Below are 24,435 nucleotides of genomic sequence, written 5' to 3' on the forward strand. Positions count from 1 at the left end.
TCAAAACTCTGAGGATGTCCCACACTTAAGGTAACATTAAAGTTATGACTTGAATGATGAGTAGTTTTCTTCTCGAAGCATCCAAATGACCTAACTCCTTGTGGATGCAAATTTTAATACAATGCACAACTTTCCTTTAAGTTTAGAATAATTTGCTTACTTTATATGTACATGGTAATTACTCCCAATATGTGTGGGGTGACCTAAAAAGACCTGTTCGGTAGTTTCATCAACCATGCGTCTTCATTCTCAGCCACACAGTTTGCAGACCTCAGGGTCATTGTCCTCTCTGGCTTGCAATTTCCAGTCACAACATGCTTGCAGATCCTCTCCTCAGTGTCCCTCCGCCTCCCTCTTTCTTTTCTGTTCCCATTACCATCTTCCAATCATTCTCCATACACTAGACCTGGCCCCCACCAGTCCTTCCTTGTTCTGCACAGTCACAAATTCATTTTCCCAAAATTAACTTATTCTAAAGCCCAGAGAAGAAACATTCATTCCAAGTTACCTATAGCATAGAGTTGTGTAGTGTGTGTGTGTGTGTGTGTCTGTGTGTGTGGTCAGTCATGTCTGACTCTTTTGTGACCCCATGGACTGTAGCCCACCAGGCTCCTCTGTCCATGGGATTTCCCAGGCATGAATATCGGAGTGCGTTGCCATTGATCCTCCAGGGGCTCTTCCTGACCCAGGGATTGAACCCATGTCTCCTGCATTGCAGGTAGATTCTTTACCACTGTGCCACCTGGGAAGCCCCATAGGATATAGTTACTAAGTCTTTTATATTCTTAAAGCCTGGATGATCCAATCTCAGGCTCCTCAGCCACCATAACCCAGCACATTTCTGCTCCATCCGGGCACGTGCAGGGCAGAGATGGTAAGAGCTCATGCTAAGTTAGGTCTCACCTTTACTATGTATTAGCTGTTTCATCTCATCTCTCCATGCTTGTTTCTTCATCTATGACTTACATGAATAAATAGCCAAATGGCTTAAAGTTGTTGGGAAAATTAGTATGATGACACATAGGAAGTGCCTGGTGCTGCACCTGACACATCCTTGGTCCTCAGTAAACGATACCATTTGTAGCCAGCTGCATCCTTGCCTTCCTCTGAAATGCACCACGTCTCTGTCATTTCTAGAAACGCTTCTTTCACTTACCAAGGTCATTGGTTTCTCCTTTAGGACTTGCCTCAGTTTCTGATTATCTTCCCACTGATTCCCCCACATGCACCTGCTCTCAGCTGTCTCTCCTCACATCCCCTTCATCACCTCTGTTGGCTTGACACCGTTTCCAAAATTCTTACGTTTCCTCACCATCAGAGCTAGAACTGTTCCCAAGTAGAGTAGACTGCTGTGCAAAGTCATGAGCCTCCTTGATTTCACCTTTATGTGAGGACATTGAAGTGATCATGAAACAGAGGGAAGATTGGATAATGGATGCCTGAGGGTCCTAGCAGGAGTGATTTTTGGAGTCTGAGCTGTTTAAAGCAGAGTCATGTCTTATATTTCCTCCCACTTCCCACAGCGGAGATCTTTGTAGGCACACTCCACTCTACGGAGTTTGGCTCACTGTTTTCCTGAAGAATCAACCTACTCTTTGATCCTTGTCAAGAGGACTAATGGCTTTCATCCTGCAGGGGAATTTAGGAGGATGGGTACCAGGGTTGGAGGATGGGACCCCCCACGTGCATCACACTGTAACCTATAGTGAGTGTACAATAAATGTTTAATGAACAAGCACCAACCACCAGCTGTGTTTCACTGCATCATTGTATGTCACTTGTGGACAAATTAAGAGCAAATGAAAGTCTCCTCCACATTTAAGGCTGAGGTTATAGGGAGATGCTGAGGGACTAGATTATTGCTCCCCCCGCCCAAAAAAAAAAAGACTCCTTAGGTTCCTCAGAAAAAGCTCTTTATCTGAATATTTTCCTTTTCTTCCCTACAATCTCTATATATGGGCAAAGAGAGAGTCCAGAAATCTAAGACAATGTTTATCTTTAATATCCTTATTGAAATCTCTATTTTGAAACAATCTCATTACACAGGGCACCTCTAATTTTTGCCAGTTCATTTTCTCTCTGAAATCAACTGCTTTGCCTTCTGAATTCCAGGTAGCTGCACTTAATCTCTTTGTGGCCTGGCCTTTTCAAACTAGTTTGCTGTAATACGAAAAGAACCTTCAGCTTTAAAGAACGGCTCCCCACCCTTCCCCAGTTGGAAGGGAGGAAATCAGTTAATTGCAGCCTGTCAGAGTTGTTTTAGGTGACTTTGTACTTCTTCAGTTTAAGATCAACATGAACCTTAGGCATTTCAGGCTGGAAATTTAAATAGCAGCAAAAAAGCCTGGGTTTCGCTAATGCCAGGAATGACTCATCTGGTGAGAATGGTATTGTATTGATAATACAATACCGAGAGAAGGAAAAGACTGTGGTATCTGCTTTTCTTTGTTTCTCTGACCTTGAGGAGAATTATAACTTGTTTGTTGCAGAAGTTGAGCATCTAATGTGCTGATGCACCTGTTAGCTCTAATATGTTAAATGGCAAAGCACTTGCCGTTTCCTGTGATTGCTTTGTGGGTGAAGTATTTTCTGCAATCTGGTGAACTGATTTTTGTTTTGTTTTGTTTTAAAGAATGTATTCATTTGTATTTCTTGTCTCTCTTATTTCTCAAAAATATGCTTTCTCATTCTGTTTCAACACCCTGGTCTCATCATTACATCTTTTAGAATCCGCTTGGTTTTTTATTTTCAAGGTAACATGATTATGATTTGTTTTTAATATAGAGACCATGAACCAGGCGACTCCTGCGAGGAAGCTGGAAGAGGTTCTTCATCTAGCAGAGCTCTGCATTGAAGTCTTACAGCAGAATGAAGAGCATCATGCAGAGGTGATGACTTGTTTTAACTGTCACATAAAGCCGCGCATAATGCTTTGCGACGGTAGGAATGGCACTGAAGATGTGGCCTGTCCGTTGCCTTTGATACACACCTGGCCATTTATCTATAGTAAACTGAGTGTGTGTGCTTTTCCTGGAAATATAACTCCTATATGTTACAAAGGAATTGTGTATGTCTATAATTTAGTATCTGTACCTGACAACTGTCTTTCTGTGTGGAACACGGAAGAGCTTATGAGATCTGCCAAAAGTGTACAACTAGCAAGAAGCAAAGCTGGGACATGACCCCCATCTAATGATGCCAGATCACTCACCAGCTTTTCTCCCTGTATCCTGATGGCTTTAGTTTAGAAATGTAAGTTAGTCAACGTGCGCAAGGAGAAGTAGCGAAGAATAACAAAATCGCACTGAAGACATTCATAACTGCATCACTGGTAACTCTAGTGTTTCACTTTTACAATCAAGTTTTTCTTTCAATTTTCACTAACCCTGCATTTTTAATAGTTTTCGAAAGTTCTGGTTCTAATTACATATTGACATTCAGTAGAGATATAAAATGGTATTTCATCAGGCAAGCTGCTTATTCTGAGATTTAAAAGTGTCATTCTTTCTAATAGCTATGAGTTTATTTTTTTGTAAAAACAGTTTTCTGACTTTGAATTAGGTAGAGAAAATGTATAAAATTAAGTAAATGTAATAAATTTCAGTGTCCTAGCAATCCTTTTATTCTTAAGAAAGTATGTGAAACGAGCAAGAAGGAAAAAGAACAGATACAGAAGAATTTATAGAATATTTATATTTAATGAAGCCTAGTCCTCAAAAATATAAGAAACTATAGGAAGTACATTTTAAGCAAATTCTCAGAAAAGTATATTCATGGAGCCCTGCTATAGATAACTAAGATGTATTGTATCTGCCTATAAATATGATCATTCAAAACATCTGCTTTTAGCTCACACTATGGAATCTAGTTTTTACCTTGCATCTGTCATGTGTGAACTTGTTATGGATATTTTATTTTAAACTGAAGAAACAGCTGCTTCAATAATTTGAAATGAATTCCCAGGAGGAGCTTTTCTAGGCTAGTACTACTGCTGTGTTACAAGGAAAATGATTATATGATAAAAATGTATGTATGTGTTGTCTTTGTCTTTTGTTAAAAGGCATTATCATCAGAATATTAGACCTTTTTGAAATCAAAAAAAAAAAATTCTGATTGGCTATCCAATTTCACCTAAACAGGTACATGTAATTTACATTTCACAAAAATTACATTTAATCTTCCTACACTAATAAGGAAAATAACTCTTCTGTCTTTTAAGTGTAAATAATGTTAAATACTCCCTGCAACCAGTACCTGCTTGTTAAAGTACAATATATCCAAACACAATTAAAATGTAAGTATTACTTATTTTCTAAGCTACAAAAATAAAGTTGATTTTATTGAACAGACATAATCAAAACTTATAAATATCACTGAGCTAGATGCCAAAATGCAGAAGTATTATAATGACCTCTTTTTACAACGCTTTGTGACACTATGGCATGTCTTCATTCCACAATGCTTCCAAATTCTTGGGATTCCTCAGGGAAGAGAGGTGAGTAGAATCGTTTTCATCATTTTTCTAGCATGGAATAATTCTTTTATGTGAAGATAAGATAGAACCCACTCGGGTTATAGTTTTAAAGCTACCTTAATCCCTGTCCCTGGAATGAGCCATTCCCTTCTCCAGGGGATCAATCGAACCCAAGTCTCCTAAATGGCAGGTAGGTTCTTTACCAGCTGAGCCACCAGGGAAGCCCAAGAATACTGGAGTGGGTACCCTGTCCCTTTTCCAGCAGATCTTTCTGACCCAGGAATTGAACCTGGGTCTCCTGCCTTGCAGGCAGATTCTTTACCAGCTGAGCTACCAGGGAAGCTGAAATTAAAGACTGTATGTATTTAAATGGACCAGTCTTGGTTGCACAGTTTCCATGGATGTCCAGGCTAGACTGTCTTCACTGCACAAAAGAGAACCCAGCCCAGCTCCCTAGGTGGAGGTTAACGCATCTGTCTGAGACACCTTCAAGTGGCCGTGTGTCAGCGCCTCTCTTTTTCCCTCCTCCTTCCCTCCTCAGGGCTGTTTCACTTCACGGGGCCAAGAGGTTGTTTCTGTCCTTCAGCAGTTTCTCAGTTGAGCAGGTTTCATGTCCTTCAGATCTTTCACAATAACTTGCTTCTAAGACAGTCCTCCCTTCTCTCTGAGGGCCTCTCAACCTCTCCCCTCAGGCTTTTCTTCCGAATTTCTGTGTTTTCTCTTGAGAAAGATAGTTTAAGCTCCTTTCCAGAAAATTTTTAAAGCCCTCTTTCACATTCCTGGGACGAGACTGTGTCTGACCAGAAATTTAGACAAACTGATCTGACCACTGTCCATCTAAGGCCTCTCACTCTGACAAAGGCAGCAAGTTCCAGATGCCTTCTGGAAAGCCTTGGGCTCTCACCCCAGCACACGCCTCCATACACATGCACCACATTCCTGGTGAGAAAACTTGCCGGAGGTACACAGTCAGGCCGACTCCAGACTCTACACTTTCCAGGGAGCCATGTTGTTATTTCTGAATTTCAGAAATAACAGAGTGGCTGGGATGGGCTTTTGTCTTAGTTCTGCTGGCAGGTTTGACACTCAGCATCATAGCAGGGATGTAAATGCAGAGAGAAAGATTACACTGCAAGCCTGAGATGTCCCTTTCAATCCTGTCAGACTCTTCCTTTCCTGGTGGATCCTGGGACTTGGCTATGGGGATGGAGGGTCAGGAATATCCCCCAGGGAAGAGGCAGAGAGAGAGAGACAGCGTGATGGATATGAGCCCAGCTCAGGTTATTACTCTGTGACTTATTGTTGCAGCAGAATCTTAATTGAAGGTCCCTAAAATATTTTAAATATGATATCGTTCGCCATATTGGTGACACTGTAGGCCAGGCGAATGTAAGGCAGTAATTCGGTGTTTGCCATTTGGCTCACTGTGAATGGTGGATGTATCCTGCTCTCCAGCTGACTGGGTCCCAGGCTGTTCCAGCAGCAGAGGAGTGCAGGGAGAGGAGTTCAGTGCAGACACGCATACTTGTGATTATGGTCATTCATGTAAACATCAGTGTCTGAGCCAGATTATGTGTCTGGATGTGCGTGAGTGAGTGAAAATCGCTCAGGCATGTCTGACTCTTTGCAACCCCATGAACTATAGCCTGCCAGGCTCTTCTGTTCATGGCATTCTCTAAGCAAGAATACTGGAGTGGGTAGCTGTTCCCTTCTCCAGGGGATCGTCCTAACCTGGGGATCAAACCTCAGTCTCCTGCTTTGCAGACGGATTCTTTCCTGTCTGAGCCACCAGGGAAGCCCATGCATCTGGATAGATTCTGACAAAAAGAGAAAGGATGTTTGATTTTTAAAAATGTTTCCCATTGTTTTTGTTTATTCCTTATCCTTATTGTTGTTCAGTCACTAAATCCTATCCAACTCTGTGACTCCATGAACTGCAGTGCACCAGGCTTCCCTGTCCTTCACTATCTCCTAGAGTTTGCTTAAACTCATGTACATTGAGTTGGTGATGCCATCCAACCATCTCATCCTCTGTGGCCCCCTTCTCCTCTCACCCTCAGTCTTTCCTAGCATTAGGGTCTTTTCCAATGAGTTGCCTGTTCACATCAGGTAGCCAAAGTATTCAAGCTTCAGCTTTAGAATCAGTCTTTCCAGTGACTTATTCATAAACAAGATCTGTTTACTACCCACTACTAAGTAACTGCAGTCATCTCAACAGTTGAGTTCATCTTAATTACACAGCATTTATATCTGGATAGCCAGTGAGATAAATCGACCTTTCATATTAAGGATGGGTTTAGGTTTAGGGTTAGATTAGCCTGTGGTACAACAAATGTCCCTCTTTTTGGAAGAAGATGACCAGCAAGTGACTTTCATATGGCTGAGCTATAGAGGAAGAATTCCACTTGCAGCAGGACTCTCAGACAAAACCACATGGTCACAAATACCCTACTGAAAATGTTTCTTAGTCACTAACTTACAAACATATAATAATAAGACTAGCACTTTACCTTGACATACCTTTTGAAGGATTTTCAGCTCCACATTTCACTTGATTATTTCAATATTTATATTCATCTAGGAACAAAATTAGGGAGATATTTTCATGAATTGAGTTGCAGAAAACTATGATTCCTTTGACATAAGTTTAGGTGTCACCCTGAAGGTTCAAATCCATTCTACTGGCTCCTCAAGAGAGCTTCAATATTTCTAGAATATGGCCTCTCAGCATCATATTACTATATGTGTCTATTGGGGGGTGTAATGATATCCTAGACACTGAACTGTGTCCAGAGCTTTTAGGATCATCCACAAAATACAAGATTACAAACTGATCTTTTCGGGGTGTGAAGGAAGCATATAATATGTTCCAAAATCAGATGTGCTATTTTTGCTCATTTATGCAGTCATCATTTTTGTCGTTATAAAATATGAAATGTTTACTGCATTTTGAGGGTAAAAGTAATAAAAAGACTAAGACCCCAAAGAAATATGAAAAGATATTTTTTAAAATAAGACTATAATAGATGTTCTGGCAAGAACATCCTCAGAGGACAAAAACATTGGTCTGATCTGCAGAACTAAATAGACAAACAGATGAGCAGAAAGGCAGTGTGCTATATATATAGTTGATTAAGAAACTAGATAGACAGTTTCTAAATATGTAGTTGATTAAGAAACTAGAAAGACAGACAGAAAGGCAGTGTGCTCTATATAGAGTTGATTAAGAAGAGGCCATATATGTAAGAGCTTGGTCTCTACAACTCCAGCTGACCTGAATTCAAATTATTGCTCTGTTACCAATTTTATGACTTTGGGCAAGTTCCTTAATCTTTCTGACTTTGCTAACCTGTAAAACCCCTGGGTTGGGAAGATCCTCTGAAGAAGGGCATGGCAACCCAGTCCAGTATTCTTGCCTGGAGAAACCCATGGACAGAGGAGCCTGGTGGGCTACAGTCCATACGGTTGTAAAGAGTCAGACACAACTGAAGCAACTTTGCATGCAACCTGTAAAATAAGGATCATTGTACCATCTACCTGAAAGGATTAAGTAAAATAATGTGCAGAAAGTCTTTAGAACAGCACATAGAAACTATTCCATTCATGTTGGACATTACTATTCTTAAAACATCTAAAACTAACATTGTAAGATTTGTGTGAATTTTGACTCATTTTTGTGTTGCTGATAATATCCCTTGACTTTTCCATACAACCCTGGAGGAGGCTAGGACAAGTATTGTTACTGCCAATTTGCAGATGAGGAAGTGGAAATCCATCCAGGAACTGATTTGCCCATGAGCACTCAAGTCTCACCAAGTTCAAAAGCTCAGTACTCTTCCAGTTTCAGAGATAGTCTTACTCGCCACTGTTTCCAACTTCACTGAGTAAACAAGCATGGTTTTCAGAGTATTGTCAGCCACGAATATCGTTCTCACCATACAAGATTTATTTATTGTTAGAATTTTGATAGAAATAGTATGCCTAAGAACTGCAATCAAGTTTTGTTTTACTTCCCTCTTAATCAAGTTAAACGTTGCTTTCTGCCCCTGCTGTCTCATTTACACTAATTCGTGGCTTAGCTTTAGGGCCAAGACTTCTGATTGGTGCCCTACAGATGAATGCGTTTCTCAGAAGGGTTTTCCCCTCCCTGGTGGCGCCCCTCATGCTGAGGAGCCTCGGCCACCCCCAGGAAATGGTGTGTAGGTAGGAAATTATACAGCCTCTCCTCTTACTACCAACCCAGAGTGGGAGGACTGCCACCCAGAGGGGTGGCAAAAAGCAGAAGCGGGCAGACAGGTGGTAGAACTGACCCTGTGTTCTCAAGGTAACAGCCTGCAGCCCTTGCTTTTCATTTTCAAAGACAGTAGCTGCTTAAAGCTTTCTCAGCTAATCATTAGAACAATCAGTATCCATCACAGATTGTCTTGTTCAGCAGGAATAACATTATCAGAAATACAGTTTAAAACATAAAATATATGCATCCGTAAAACATAATGAAAATTTCAAGTTGATAGCAAAGTCTTGCCAACCTGAAGCTGTTTTGTGTGTGTGTGTGTGTGTGTTGTTTTTAAGAAAATTATATTCCATTGCGTTCCATTCTCCATCATGGCTCTATCTTCCAAGTTAACTTTAAAAAGAGCTTTGGAAATTTTTCTCAGAGTCTTGAGACAGTCGTGACCTAACATGACTGTTATTTTCTTAATTTGAACCTTTTGCAAAGCTATTGGTTGTGAACTGGAAGTGAGACTTTGAAAATGTTTCTCTTTGCGGTACTGCATTTTTCCTAGCATTTCTATCCTGCTGTACTCAGAGGAAAGAATCCAATTCTTCTTATCTGTGTCACTAACACAGCTCTAAAAGACAGGAGCAAGATACATGCAATGAAATTGTGTCTACTACTTTATTTTATTTTTTTTTGCATTTATATTATTGTCATAAACTCATTCTAAGAGAAATTTAAATTTAAAAAATTCAAATATAATATTTTCAAAGAGCAATAGATTGATGTACATAGAATATACGGCTTCCAACAGATTTTTACATTCATATATTTGTAACAGCAAAGTCAAAGTTATATGCATGGAGTCAACCATTAAAATGTCCCTAACACTAGAGCCTGTTATTTGTGCCGTACCACTCTTTTTCTTTAACTACTGTTTTCTTCATTTTCCACCTACTAATTAGTTACACAATAATATTTTTTATAAATATACTGAACATTATTATTGTGGCAAAAGTTTTTAAGAAAATACTCAATATGTCAATATCTTACAATCCACTTTTTTTGGTTTGTGGTTTGGCTCTTTTTATTATAATTGAATTTACATTGGAAGAAATTAATAGAGTTTTGCAACCACAAATCTCACATGTTATTAGAAAGTTCTTCAAAATAAATATGGACTTCTCTGAGTATAATATGATGAAACTTTTTCTAAGGTTACTTTTAATTGAAAGAATAACAAAAATATCTGTATCACACAAATTCATGTGATAGTTTTATAGTTACTTGGTTAAAAAGTTATAGTACTATCAAAAGCTACATTTAAAAAGGGGAGGGGGGAAGACCTGAGAGATATTTCACTCAAAGCAGTGTAAAGAGAGCTCTGCTGCTGCTCCTGCTGCTGCTAAGTTGCTTCAGTCGTGTCCGACTCTGTGCGACCCCATAGACGGCAGCCCACCAGGCTCCCCCGTCCCTGGAATTCTCCAGGCAAGAACACTGGAGTGGGATGCCATTGCCTTCTCTGAAAGAGAGCCCTAAAACATGTTAAATTAATCCAAAATTAGAAAAATTCAGATTAAAACAAAACTGAGATACTATAGCCAGAAAAGCTCACATTATTTTTTATGTGAGTATTCTCTGGTGGCTCAAACAGTAAAGTATCTACCTGCAATGCAGGAGACCTGGGTTTGATCCCTGGATCAGGAAGATCCCCTGGAGAAGGGAATGCCACCCCACTCTGGTATTCTTGCCTGGAGAATTCCATGGACAGAGGAGCCTGGTGGGCTACAGTCCGGGGATCACAAAGAGTCAGACACAACTGAGTGACTAACACCCGCACATAATGAGAATACTAAAAATAAGATATACCTTCTAAGAAAAATGTCAAGTATACAATGCAGTGTTGTAGGTACTGTCCTGTTAGTAGACCTCTAGGATGTGTTTACCTTATATAATTGAACTTGTGTACCATCACCACCACACTTTCACAAATACCCTCCTTTTAGATCCTTTCCCCAGTCAGTCCACTCTCTGAAATGACCATTCCACTCTCTGCTTCTATGAAATTGACTATTTTAGATTCCTCATATAAATCATAAAGTATGATTATGTACAGTATTTGTCCTTTGTCTGGCTTATTTCATTTAATATAATGTCCTCCAGGTTCAATCATGTTGCTACAAATGGCAAGATTGCCTTCTTTTTTTCAGGTGAAAATTATTTTATTGTGTGTACCTATCATATTTTGTTTTCCAGTCATTCATCTGTGGGCTTTTGTTATTGTTGTTCAGTCACTAAGTCATGTCCAACGCTCTTTGACCCCATGGACTGCAGCACCCCAGGCTTCCCTTTCCTTCACCATCTCCTGGAGTTTGCTCAAACTCATGTCTATTGAGTCGATGATGCCATCCAACCATCTCATCCTCTGTCACCCCCTTCTGCTCCTGACTTCAATCTTTCCCAGCATCAGGGGCTTTTCTAAAGAGTCAGGTCTTCAAATCAGGAGGCCGAAGTATTGGAGCTTCAGCTTCAATGTCAGTCCTTCCAATGAACACTCAGGATTGATTTCTCTTAGGATTGACTGGTTTCATCTCCCTGCAGTCCAGACTCTCAAGAGTCTTCTCCAGCACCACAATTTGAATGTAAAAATTATTTGGCGCTCAGCTTTCTTTATGGTCCAACTCTCACATCCATACGTGAATACTGGAAAAAACATAGCTTTGACTATACAGACCTTTGTCAACAAAGTGATGGCTCACTTCTGTGTCTTGTATACGTGTTCAATCACTTCGGTTGTGTCCAACTCTTTTCAACCCTAAGGACTGTAGCCCACCAGGCTGCTCTGTCCATGGGGATTCTCCAGGCAAGAATATTAAAGTGAGCTGTCATGTCCTCTGTATCTTAGCTACTGTGAATAGTACTGCATTGACTGTGACAGTGTAAATATCTCTTTGAGATTCTTATTTCAATTCCTTTAGAAATATACCCTAGGATGGGATTGATGGATTATATGAGAGTTCTATTTTTAATTTTTGAAGGAACTTTCATACTGTTTTCCATAGTGGCTGCATCAATTTACATTTCTATCAACAGTGTACAAGGGTTGTCTTTCCTGTACAACCTCAAAAAAACTTATCTTTTGCTTTTGTAAGTAATAGCCACTCTAACAGGTGTGAGATAATATCTCATTGTGGTTTTGATTTGCATTTGATAAATCAAATGATGATTAGTGATGTTGAGAACCTTTTCATATACCTGTTGACCATTTGTTGGTCTTTGGAAAAATGTCCGTTTGGTCCTATGTCCATCTTTTAGTCATGTTATTTATTTTTTCTTTTGTTTTGTTTTTGCTTTGAGTTGTAGGAGTGTATTATATATTTTGGATATTAGCCCTTCATCCTGTTTATGGCCTACAAATATTTTCTCTCATTCCCTTGTTGACTGTTTTCTTTGCTGTTCATTAAGTTTTTAGTTTGATGATTTGCTTGTTTTTTCTTATGTTGTCTGTGCTTTTGGTGTCATATCTGAGAAACCATTGCCAAGGCAAAGCTAAGAAGCTTTTTCTCTATGTTTTCTCCCAGGAGTTTCATAGTTTCATATCTTAAGTTTAAGTATTTAATGCTTTTTGAGTTGATTTTTGTATATGGTGCAAAACAATAGTCCAGTTTGATTATTTTGCTTGTGAATATCCAGTTTTCCCGGCACTGTTTATTGAAGGGACTGATCTTTCCTCATTTTATATTCCTCAAGAATATAACCTTTTTGAAGGTTAGTTGATCATATATGTGTGGGTTTATTTCTGGGATCAGTATTCTGTGTCATTGGTCTAGGTGTCTGTACTGATGACAGTGCAAGATTGATTTAATTACCACAGCTTAGTAATATACCTATTTAGATATCAGAAAGTGTGGTGTCTTCAGCTTTGTTCTTAACATTATTTAGGCTATGTGAGGTCATTTGTGATTCCATCTGAGTTTTAGAATTTTTTTTTTATTCCTGTAAAAAAAAAGGTCAATGGAATTTTGATAGGGCTTGTGTTGAAACTGTAGATTGCTTGGGGTAATATGGGCATTTTAACAATATAAACTCTTCCAATCCATGACACTGGGTAGTTTTCATTTATTTGCGACTACTTCAGTTTCTTTCATCAGTGTTTTATAATTTGTAGTTTACAAATCTTTTACCTGTTTGGTTAGGTTTATTTCTAGGAATTTTTACTCTGTTGTTTCTTAATTTCTAATTTCTTTTTCAGATTGTTATTAGTGTATACAGAAATGCACATGATTTTTGTATGCTGATTTTATATCCCAAGTGTGTGCATGCATGCTCATTCACTCAGTCATGTTTGAGTCTTTGCAACCCTATGGACTATAGCACACCAGGCTGCTCAGTCCATGGGATATTTCAGGCAAGAATATTAGAGTGGGTTGCCATGCCCTCCTCCAGGGCATCTTTCCAACCATTTGCATGCTTATATATTCATAATTATCCTAGTTTTCTGGTGAATTGACCCTTTTCCATTATGTAATGACCTTTTTTGTTTCTTGTGGTAATTGTTAACATATGTAAGTATAGCCACTGCTGGTCACTTTTGGTTATCATTTGCGTGAATATTTTTTCTACCCCTTCAATTTCAGCCTATGTGTGTCCTTAAATTTAAAGTGAGTGCCTCATAGGCAGCAACCTTATTGTTGTATCTTGTGGTTTTATCCATTCAGCCACTCTGTGTCTTTTGGTGAAGAGTTTAATCCATTTACATTTAAAATTATTGATAGATAAGACTTACCTTTCAGCTGGACTTCAGATCTTTTCACCATCTATTTTAAACTTTTAACTCCAGTCACATACAAAACCCTGCAGTTTTACTTCCTGAATATACTTTATGTTATTGGTGTCAAATGTTACCTCTTCTGTACTAATATGTATCCCTTAACAAATTTTTGTGGTTATAGTTAATATTAATGCCTTCCTCTTTTGGATTTTATAGGACTGTTTCAAGTTATTTATGTACCAGCATTACAGTATTATTTGTCTATGTATTTACCTTTACCAGTGATATTTATACTTTCATACGTATTTATGTTAGATTTAGCATCCTTTTGTTTCAACTTGGAGAATTTTCTTTCACACTTTTCTATAAGGCAGGTTTAGTGGTGACAAACTCGCTAAGTCTGGGAAAGTCATTATCTTGCCTTCATTGTTAAAGGACAGTTTTGCTGTGTATGATACTCTTGGTTAGCAGTTTTTCTTTAGTATTTTGGATATATCTTACCACTCCCTCCAAACCTCCAGGGTTTCTGCTGAGAAATCTGATAATATTAGCCTTATTTTTTTATATGATGAGTCATTTTTCTCTTGCTGCTTTCAAAATCCTCTCTTTATCTTTAATTTTTGACATTTTATAATTATAATATGTCTCACTATGAGTCAACCCAGCTTGGATCTTTTGTGCTTCATCAATTTGTATGTCCACTTCATTCCCCAGATTTGGGAAGTTTTCAGTCATTATTTCCTTAAATAAGTTTTCTGTCTCTTTTTGTTTCTGGGACTCTAATAATACATATCAGATTGGTTCACTTGAAGATGTACCACAAATATCATAAGCTTTCTTCAGTCTTTTTCGTTCTTCTTTTTTTTTTCATTCCTCTGACTAGATAATTTCAAATTATTTGTTTTCAAGTTCATTGCTTCACTCTTTTACTTGATCAAGTCTGCTGTTGAAGCTACCCTTTAAACTTTTTGGTTATTGTATTCTTCAGCTCCAGATTAATAATTGGTTCTTTTTTATTGTTCTCTTTGTTGAACTTCTCATTTTTTTCTTATATTATTTTCCTGATTTCATTTAGTTATCTGTTTTTTTTTTCTCTTATAACTCACTAAAGTGCTTTAAAACAGTTTTTGAACTTTTTTAGGAATTTTATAGGTCTCTATTTCTTTGAAATTGGCTATGGGAGCTTTATTTTGTTCTTTTGCTTGGTGTCCTGTTTCTAGATTCTTCATATTTCTTGTAGTCTTGCATTATTGTTGTGCTTTGAAGAAAGTGTAACTTCCTCCTTTCTTTACAGACTGACTTCAGCAAGGAAAGGCCTTCACCAGTCAGCTCAGCCAGATATTTTAGGTAGTCTGGCTGGTCAGATCCATAGGTGGGCTGGTTGGTGGGCCTGCTTTCAGTTTCCATGGACAGGTCACATTATTTTCGAGAACTTCCTAAAAAGTAAATATTCTTTTCATCCATTTAAACAGCAGAGAGTTTTTAGGTCCTATCTAGTGGGACCTAATTTACACTGGAGGGACCGGAAATCCCTCTGTCTGAATGTGTGTTTTAGTTTTAGACTCTTGATTCATAAAAAAGTACTACAAGTAAAATGTAATTCTTTAAATGAGAAATCATTTTATGGATATATATTTAAATAGTAAGCAAATTTTGTATTGATAAACATGAAATCTAATATAGAGTTAAAATATAAAATGACATTTTATTTCTAAAAATACATCAATTTAAAACATTTGAAAAATATGTAAAACAAAAATTCCTTGCATGTCTTAATTTATTCATAACTACTATGAATATGTTGGTGTTTTTATTTCAATTATTTTTCTCTATGACTAGAAATATTAAAACATTTGGTATCATATTCTACAATAGTGTCCTACAACTTCACTTTTAGTCACATTTTCACAGTATTTGTATGTGTTTCTATCAAGTAATCTATATTTACATTATTTCTTTATTTGTTTACAGGCATTTGCCTGGTGGCCTGATTTATTAGCAGAGCATGCAGAGAAATTTTGGGCTTTATTCACAGTAGATATGGATACAGCACTTGAAGCACAACCACAAGACTCCTGGGACAGTTTTCCTCTTTTCCAACTGCTTAATAATTTCCTCAGAAATGACGGTAAGCATTTGCATTTCTTTTAGTGTATTAAATGAGGAAGAGGAGAGAACGTTGTGTGTGTGAGTATGTATTTACAGAGTTCTAGCACTCACTCAATAAGGATCAACCCGGGTAATACGTTTGCTCATTCCCCAGGTATATCTGGCTGGGGTCCATGGGAGACCAGCAACACTCTCACATTGTTCCACTGGCCCCCAAAGTTGCTCTTATGCCTACCCTCCTGCCTTCAGGAGTACTGATAACACAGGGACCTTCTCATTCTTGTGAATCAGAAAATCTTCAAAGATCAATATTTCTAAAGTACCTGAGAATGCTAACATCCCTGAAATACATCCTAGAAACTTACTATTCTAGATGTCCTGCCATATCAAGGCTTCTGCTAATCCACAGTGTGCTAATGCTTGTGGAACAGATTCGGTTCTACAGATGATAGTAATGTTGCCCTGTGGTATGGCTTGCTCTATCTCATTTAGAAATTAAAGAGAATATAAAGTTTCTCTACTGAGACATTTTTTTCCAATGCAGTAATAACTTTTATCATGATTCTGGTCCGTGGTCTTCTAGCAGATTGTATAGACACAGGTTTTCATCTGAATTTTTGGCGGCGTTTCTTAGCATAGTTTCCTGTGGACCTTTCCTATGATGATTTTTTAGATGCAGACACAGAGAACAGACTTGTGGACACAGGAGGGCAAGGACAGGGTGGGAGGAATTGAGAGAGTAGCGTTGACGTATATACACCACCAAGTGTAAAATAGACAGCTAGTTGGAAGCCGCTCTATAGCTCAGGGAGCTCAGCTCGATGCTCTGTGATGACCTACAGGGGTAGGTGAGAGGCTCAGCAGGCAGGTAGTATATGTATACATATTATCTGATTCACTTTTCTGTGCAGCAGAAACTAAGGTGATGTTACAAAGCAATTATACTCCATTAGAAAATTTATTTTTTTTTAATTTCCCTTCAACTTAAGTTTGGTTTCTACTGACAGCCTTTGCTTCTACATTTGTAGTGGTCTTGGAGTCACTAATTCCCTATTCTAGGACATTCCTGTCACTTTAAGCCAGGTTGAACTCTGTGTCCTCCTAACCTCTGGTTCTGACTTATTCTGTTAGGTCAGTAGAATGTCCTTCTTTTGTTGCATATGTTCTTTCTCCAGCCATTATTCCCAGTCATTTCAGATCAGATCAGTCGCTCTTTGCAACCTCATGAATCGCAGCACGCCAGGCCTCCCTGTCCATCACCAGCTCCCGGAGTTCACTCAGACTCACATCCACTGAGTCAGTGATGCCATCCAGCCATCTCATCCTCTGTCGTCCCCTTCTCCTCCTGCCCCCAATCCCTCCCAGCATCAGAGTCTTTTCCAATGAGTCAACTCTTCTCATGAGGTGGCCAAAGTACTGGAGTTTCAGCTTTAGCATCATTCCTTCCAAACAAATCCCAGGGCTGATCTCCTTCAGAATGGACTGGTTGGATCTCCTTGCAGTCCAAGGGACTCTCAAGAGTCTTCTCCAACACCACAGTTCAAAAGCATCAATTCTTCGGTGCTCAGCCTTCTTCACAGTCCAACTCTCACATCCATACATGACCACAGGAAAAACCATAGCCTTGACTAGACGGATCTTTGTTGGCAAAGTAATGTCTCTGCTTTTGAATATGCTATCTATGTTGGTCATAACTTTCCTTCCAAGGAGTAAGCATCTTTTAATATCATGGCTGCAGTCACCATCTGTAGTGATTTTGGAGCCCAGAAAAATAAAGTCTGACACTGTTTCCACTGTTTCCCCATCTATTTCCCATGAAGTGGTGGGACCGGATGCCATGATCTTCGTTTTCTGAATGTTGAGCTTTAAGCCAACTTTTTCACTCTCCACTTTCATTTTCATCAAGAGGCTTTATAAGGGTGGTGTCATCTGCATATCTGTGGTTATTGATATTTCTCCCAGCAATCTTGATTCCAGCTTGTGCTTCTACCAGTCCAGCGTTTCTCATGATGTACTCTGCATAGAAGTTAAATAAACAGGGTGACGATATACAGCCTTGACGAACTCCTTTTCCTATTTGTAACCAGTCTGTTGTTCCATGTCCAGTCCTAACTGTTGCTTCCTGACCTGCATACAGATTTCTCAAGAGGCAGATCAGGGGGTCTGGTATTCCCATCTCTTTCAGAATTTTCCACAGTTTATTATGATCCACACAGTCAAAGGCTTTGGCATAGTCAATAAAGCAGAAATAGATGTTTTTCTGGAACTCTCTTGCTTTTTCCATAATCCAGCGGATGTTGGCAATTTGATCTCTGGTTCCTCTGCCTTTTTGAAAACCAGCTTGAACATCAGGAAGTTCACGGTTCACATATTGCTGAAGCCTGGCTTGGAGAATTTTGAGCATTACTTTACTAGCGTGTGAGCTGAGTGCAATTGTGCGGTAGTTTGAGCATTCTTTGGCATTGCCTTTCTTTGGGATTGGAATGAAAACTGACCTTTTCCAGTCCTGTGGCCACTGCTGAGTTTTCCAAATTTGCTGGCATATTGAGTGCAGCACTTTTACAGCATCATCTTTCAGAATTTGGAATAGCTCAGCTGGAATTCCATCACCTCCACTAGCTTTGTTCGTAGTGATGCTTTCTAAGGCCCACTTGACTTCACATTCCAGGATGTCTGGCTCTAGGTCAGTGATCACACCATTGTGATTATCTGGGTCATGAAGATCTTCTTTGTACAGTTCTTCTGTGTATTCTTGCCATCTCTTCTTAATATCTTCTGCTTCTGTAAGGTCGATACCATTTCTGTCCTTTATCGAGCTCATCTTTGCATGAAATGTTCCTTTGGTATCTCTGATTTTCTTGACGAGATCCCTAGTCTTTCCCATTCTGTTGTTTTCCTCTATTTCTTTGCATTGATCGCTGAAGAAGGCTTTCTTATCTCTTCTTGCTATTCTTTGGAACTCTGCATTCAGATGTTTATATCCTTCCTTTTCTCCTTTGCTTTTCGCTTCTCTTCTTTTCACAGCTATTTGTAAGGCCTCCCCAGACAGCCGTTTTGCTTTTTTGCATTTCTTTTCTATGGGAATGGTCTTGATCCCTGTCTCCTGCACAATGTCATGAAACTCAGTCCATAGTTCATCAGGCACTCTATCAGATCTAGGCCCTTAAATCTATTTCTCACTTCCACTGTATAATCATAAGGGATTTGATTTAGGTCATACCTGAATGGTCTAGTGGTTTTCCCTACTTTCTTCAATTTAAGTCTGAATTTGGCAATAAGGAGTTCATGGTCTGAGCCACAGTCAGCTCCTGGTCTTGTTTTTGCTGACTGTATAGAGCTTCTCCATCTTTGGCTGCAAAGAATATAATCAATCTGATTTCGGTGTTTACCATCTGGTGATGTCCATGTATAGAGTCTTCTCTTGTGTTGTTGGAAGAGGGTGTTTGTTATGACCTGTGCATTTTTTTGGCAAAACTCTATTAGTCTTTGCCCTGCTTCATTCCGTATTCCAAGGCCAAATTTGCCTGTTACTCCAAGTGTTTCTTGACTTCCTACTTTTTGCATTCCAGTGCCCTATAAAGAAAAGGACATCTTTTTTGGGTGTTAGTCCTAAAAGGTCTTGTAGGTCTTCAGAGAACCGTTCATCTTCAGCTTCTTCAGCGTTACTGGTTGGGGCATAGACTTGGATTACTGTGATACTGAATTGTTTGCCTTGGAAACGAACAGAAATCATTCTGTTATTTTTGAGATTGCATCGAAGTACTGCATTTTGGACTCTTTTTTTTGACCATGATGGCTACTCCGTTTCTTCTGAGGGATTCCTACCCACAGTAGTAGATATAATGGTCATCTGAGTTAAATTCACCCATTCCAGTCCATTTCAGTTTGCTGATTCCTAGAATGTCAACATTCACTCTTACCATCTGCTGTTTGACCACTTCCAATTTGCCTTGATTCATGGTCCTGACATTCCAGGTTCCTATGCAATATTGCTCTTTACAGCATCAGACCTTGCTTCTGTCACCAGTCACATCCACAGCTGAGTATTGTTTTTGCTTTGGCTCCATCCCTTCATTCTTTCTGGAGTTATTTCTCCACTAATCTCCAGTAGCATATTGGGCACCTACTGACCTGGGGAGTTTCTCTTTCAGTATCCTATCATTTTGCCTTTTCATACTGTTCATGGGGTTCTCAAGGCAAGAATACTGCAGTGGTTTGCCATTCCCTTCTCCAGTGGACCACATTCTGTCAGACCTCTCCACCATGACCCGCCCGTCTTGGGTTGCCCCACGGGCATGGCTTAGTTTCATTGAGTTAGACAAGGCTGTGGTCCTAGGGTGATTAGATTGACTAGTTTTCTGTGAGTATGGTTTCAGTGTGTTTGCCCTCTGATGCCGTCTTGCAACACCTACCATCTTACTTGGGTTTCTCTTATCTTGGGCATGGCGTATCTCTTCACGGCTGCTCCAGCAAAGCGCAGCCATTGCTCCTTACCTTGGACGAGGGGTATATCCTCACCTTCCTGACCTTCAGTGTGGGATAGGTCCTCTAGGCCCTCCTGTGCCCGCGCAGCCACGGCTCCTTGGACGTGGGGTTGCTCCTCCCTGCCACCACCCTTGGCCTCGAGCTTTAGCATTTTCATGCCCATTACCATTCTTATCAGCTTCCTCTCAAAAGACCTCACTCCATTTTTCAGTATTGCTCTGGAGTGTGGTGCTAAGTAGAACACAGTGCCCACAACATGACTTGAGTAACCCAGGCCCCAAGAAGAGCTGCCCATCTTCTGCCTTGTCTTCCTGCAGCCCATGACTGCCCTCTCTTTCCCAGGAGCTTAGTCACACTGGTGATACAGTTCACACTTGCTGTCTTTGAAAACTTCAGATCTTTTTCCTTCTCTCTTTCCAGGATATCACTACTCTCTATTTCTAGGTTTAAACTTAAATCGTTTTTTGGACTTTTATCTTTTTTTTTTAATTATTGATTTTGTTCATCACTCTAGTCCATCATTTCTTACCTTCCTTTGGTTATTCATCCCTTTGAGTCTATGCTAAAACTACAGCTCTTTTATTGGGAAAAAACATCTACATACATATGAAATTGTGTGTAATATTGGACTCCCCATGGACATCTGTATTTTGGATATCAGGGTAAGAACCTTTGTTTTTAGTGCCCAACAGATTCACATCTGTCTCTGCTAGTTGCTACCTGACTTTTGACAATCACTTAACCTTGGTAAACTTTAAGTTCTTTATCTATAAAATAAAGAAATAATAGTACGTGCAGTGTCATTGGTGGTGAGGATTAAAGAAGGCAATAGCTCATGTATAATGAATGCTAAACAAATATTTTAATATTAATCAGTTAAAATTTCAATCATGATTCCTTTAGCCATCTTATTCATTCTCTTATCCAATTTAATTTCCAAAAACATCTTATTAATAAGTCAAAGAACTAAGCTACAATTCCTACTTCAGTTTCAGCAACAATGTCTGCTCTTAGGAGTTGCTACACCCAGTTATCCATATGTGAATCATTTATTCTGCAAATTGTCTTCAACCAGTGTTTAAGTTCTAGTTTAGTTCCCTCCTGCCAGCTGCTGCTGCTGCTGCTAAGTCTCTTCAGTCGTGTCCGACTCTGTGTGACCCCGTAGACGGCAGCCCACCAGGCTCCCCCGTCCCTGGGATTCTCCAGCTAGCAGACTTCAAATAACCTTCTTCTTTCCCAGCCTCTTATCATCATTTTTTTCTGCTAAGAAATTACAAGTCAGGTTTAATATTGTCTTATGATAAATATATAGCAATAAACCTGCTGCCAAAAATGATGAATATATTATACATTAAGTCCCTAAATGAAAATAAATAAGTATAGGATTATTTCTAACATTGCTTTTCTCTACTTGTGTGAAAATTCAAGAATCAACCATATTTAAATTTATTAGAGGGTTATTTTAAGATGAAAATACTTATTAATGCTCACAGTAAAGATGATTTAACTTATTCAATATATTGCAATTTATTTATAGAGAAAACAAAATATGTTGTAGATTTCTTAGAAATTTTCTTGGGGAACCTCTGCTATGATGCCAGTAAATTAACATCTTTTAAATTTTATTTTTAAGATCTCTTAAAATGTCCAAAAAAAAAACACTAAAAGGGAAAAATTGATTTTAAAAGAGAATGTGATTTTTAACCAAATGTTTAATTCAAAAGAATGTCATATCCCTCTCCTGTTTAAACCATTTATATAATATTGGCTACTATCAAATGCATAACATAGTGTGTTTTGTCATTTTTGTACATGTTACTTAATCACACAGAAGCACTTATTAATGATCTCTTTTGAGTGCTGTCCATTTGGGGGGCAATTTTGCAGTTAGGTTTGATTTTGCAGTGATTAACATATTTTAGAAAGCATCAATTATTTCAGAGAAAAACAGCTCCTCTGTGTAGTCAGGTAAATAGAAAAGTTCCCCTGTGCCATAATTTCCTTTTGGTATTGGGAAAACGATGTGGTCTGGGGAATTGAAATAGAACACAGTAACTTTCAACTCAAACTCACAAGTTACCATCCAAAGCCAAGACCACTTAGTATTAATATCTCACTAGCTGCTAAGACATAAATTTTTTTGCTTGTAGTATAATAATGAAGAATATAATAATAATGAAGATTATTATTAATAATTATGTGTTTGTTTTATTAAATTCCTGAAGTGTTCAGATGATCGTTTAGTGAATTCAGTTCAAATGTTAAATGTCAACCTAAAGCTGCCCCCAAATTGTCCTTTTGGAAAGCTTATGGAAAAACATAAAATTTCTACCCTTTTACCACTGCGTCCCCAAAGAAAAATTCTTATATCACTGCCATGGCATGACAGTTTTTACCATATTGACCCAATTAGAATTATAGTCCAAATTCTAATTAATTTCAACCTTAACTAGTCAGGGGTAAATAGGAACAGATTGCTCTGAACTGTCCAGTCTTGTTAGGTGAGATAATTTGTTGAATAGCAGTGCTTACTGTTACCCCAGAGAAGGCAATGGCAACCCACTCCAGTACTCTTGCCTGGAAAATCCCATGGACGGAGGAGCCCGGTAGGCTGCAGTCCATGGGGTCGCTAAGAGTCAGACATGACTGAGCGACTTCACTTTCACTTTTCACTTTCATGCATTGGAGAAGGAAATGGCAACTCACTCCAGCGTTCTTGCCTGGAGAATCCCAGGGACGGGGGAGCCTGGTGGGCTGCCATCTATGGGGTCACACACAGTTGGACACGACTGAAGGAAATTAGCAGCAGCAGCAGCAGCTGTTACCCCACATGTAGCATACCACTAATTATACAGAAATTTTAAATGGTTGTGATTTATTATTAATGATGTCACATACTTATGTCTGCTTTTCCAAAATAAAAATTACTAACATGCCTCTAACAGAGATATTAGTTAGAATTTGTGCTTTATTTGTGCTTAGAAGCCTTCTAGCTGAGTTGTCTTTGTTTTTTAATGAATAGTTTAGCTGTTCGCACTGGATGTTTACCATCTTTATTTTGTGAAAACATCTATGCTTTGATATTTAAAAATAATTGTTTATCTTTAGGGGAGTGGAGAGGATCTTAGGCAAACATCTTCATTTTCCATCTAGGGGGCGAGGTACCTGGGAGTAAGGTACCTCGTCTAGAGCTTGCTGACAGGAAGCCAGTACAGCAGTGAGTTGGAGCCTGACCACTTGGTCTGCAATAACAAATGCAATTCTGGGGACATTAGAAAATAAGATAATATTTTTAAAGCTAGTAGATTCTTTAAGCTTTTGAAAGTGAAAGTGTTAGTCACTCAGTCATGGCTGACTCTTTGTGACCCCATGGACTATAGCCCACCAGGTTCCTCTGTCCATGGAGTTCTCCAGGCAAGAATACCAGAGTAGGTTGCCATTTCCTTCTCCAGCGTGTCTTCCTGACCCAGGGATCGAACCAGTGTGTTCAGCATCACAGGCACATTCTTTATTATCTGTGCCACCAGAGAAGCCCATTTAAATTTATATTCCTGTCTAATAAAATGTTTATCAGGACTTTGAGTTATAGAGGTAGAAGAAGTAGGTTTGTTAAAGCATGCAGAAAGGACCAGATAAAGTATTATCTTAGCACATACACTATAAAACATCCATGACAAGAATTCCAGGGACTGAACAAATTAGAGGGGAAAGAGATTCAAGATAGCAAATTTGATTGCTGTTTTAAGGAGGGGAAGCAAAGAATTGTGTCTGGGGTAGGTGTGTTTCCTTCCAGTTGTGCATGATTAGGGAAAGTCTTAGACTTGAGAATCCTTAGAGATGCAACGTGATTTTCCTCAAGGGAAGAGTACCAGCTGCACCACAATTTTAGCTACTGTCCCCAATCTCCTGTCCCTCACAGGCTCATCCGCTGGTTCCCAGAGCAGAACTGATGAAGAAAACAAACTTGGGCTCCTTCATTTCTGTCCAAAAAAGGCTGAACTCCCGCTTGCCTCTCCACCCTGCCTCCATCCATCCTGATGCACTCCCCCCAACTAAAGCCTTAATTAGATGGATAATCACTTTAAATGGTATCTAAGGAAACAGTTTTGAAAAAGAGATGTATTAAAATTAGTGAAAATAAATGTTTTCATAATGAAGCAATTAGCATGATAGTTGAATGATCCTGAATGACTGTGAAGCTGGTACAAATAGACTCTACCCTTGTGTGCTATATTCCACAATTGTCCTGTGGATAATAGGTAGGGCTAGTGACTGCTTCTGACAAATGAAAGCCAGATGCAAATAGCACAAATCATTCCTCTCAGGACTACCGAAAGGCAAACCCTTGGAGCTAGTCACCTTTTAATCTGTGGATAT

The 24,435-nt window shown here is 39.0% G+C and overlaps 1 protein-coding gene across 32 annotated transcripts in view; it reads left to right on the forward strand.

Annotated features, from left to right (window-relative positions):
• The window catches only part of CADPS2 (calcium dependent secretion activator 2), a 583,251-nt gene that overhangs the window by 475,865 nt on the left and 82,951 nt on the right, over window positions 1-24,435 (forward strand). For all 32 annotated transcript variants that reach the window (XM_086395851.1, XM_086395848.1, XM_086395849.1 and 29 more), the window contains 2 exons: window positions 2,785-2,888; window positions 15,436-15,592. In XM_086395851.1, coding sequence (XP_086251977.1) covers window positions 2,785-2,888; window positions 15,436-15,592 — 261 coding nt within the window. The remainder of the gene's footprint in view (window positions 1-2,784; window positions 2,889-15,435; window positions 15,593-24,435) is intronic.

This window comes from Bos grunniens, chromosome 4, assembly GCF_055505025.1.
Source record: "Bos grunniens cultivar Pamir isolate PY7600 chromosome 4, Bosgru_T2T1.0, whole genome shotgun sequence".
Taxonomy (NCBI): domain Eukaryota; kingdom Metazoa; phylum Chordata; class Mammalia; order Artiodactyla; family Bovidae; genus Bos; species Bos grunniens.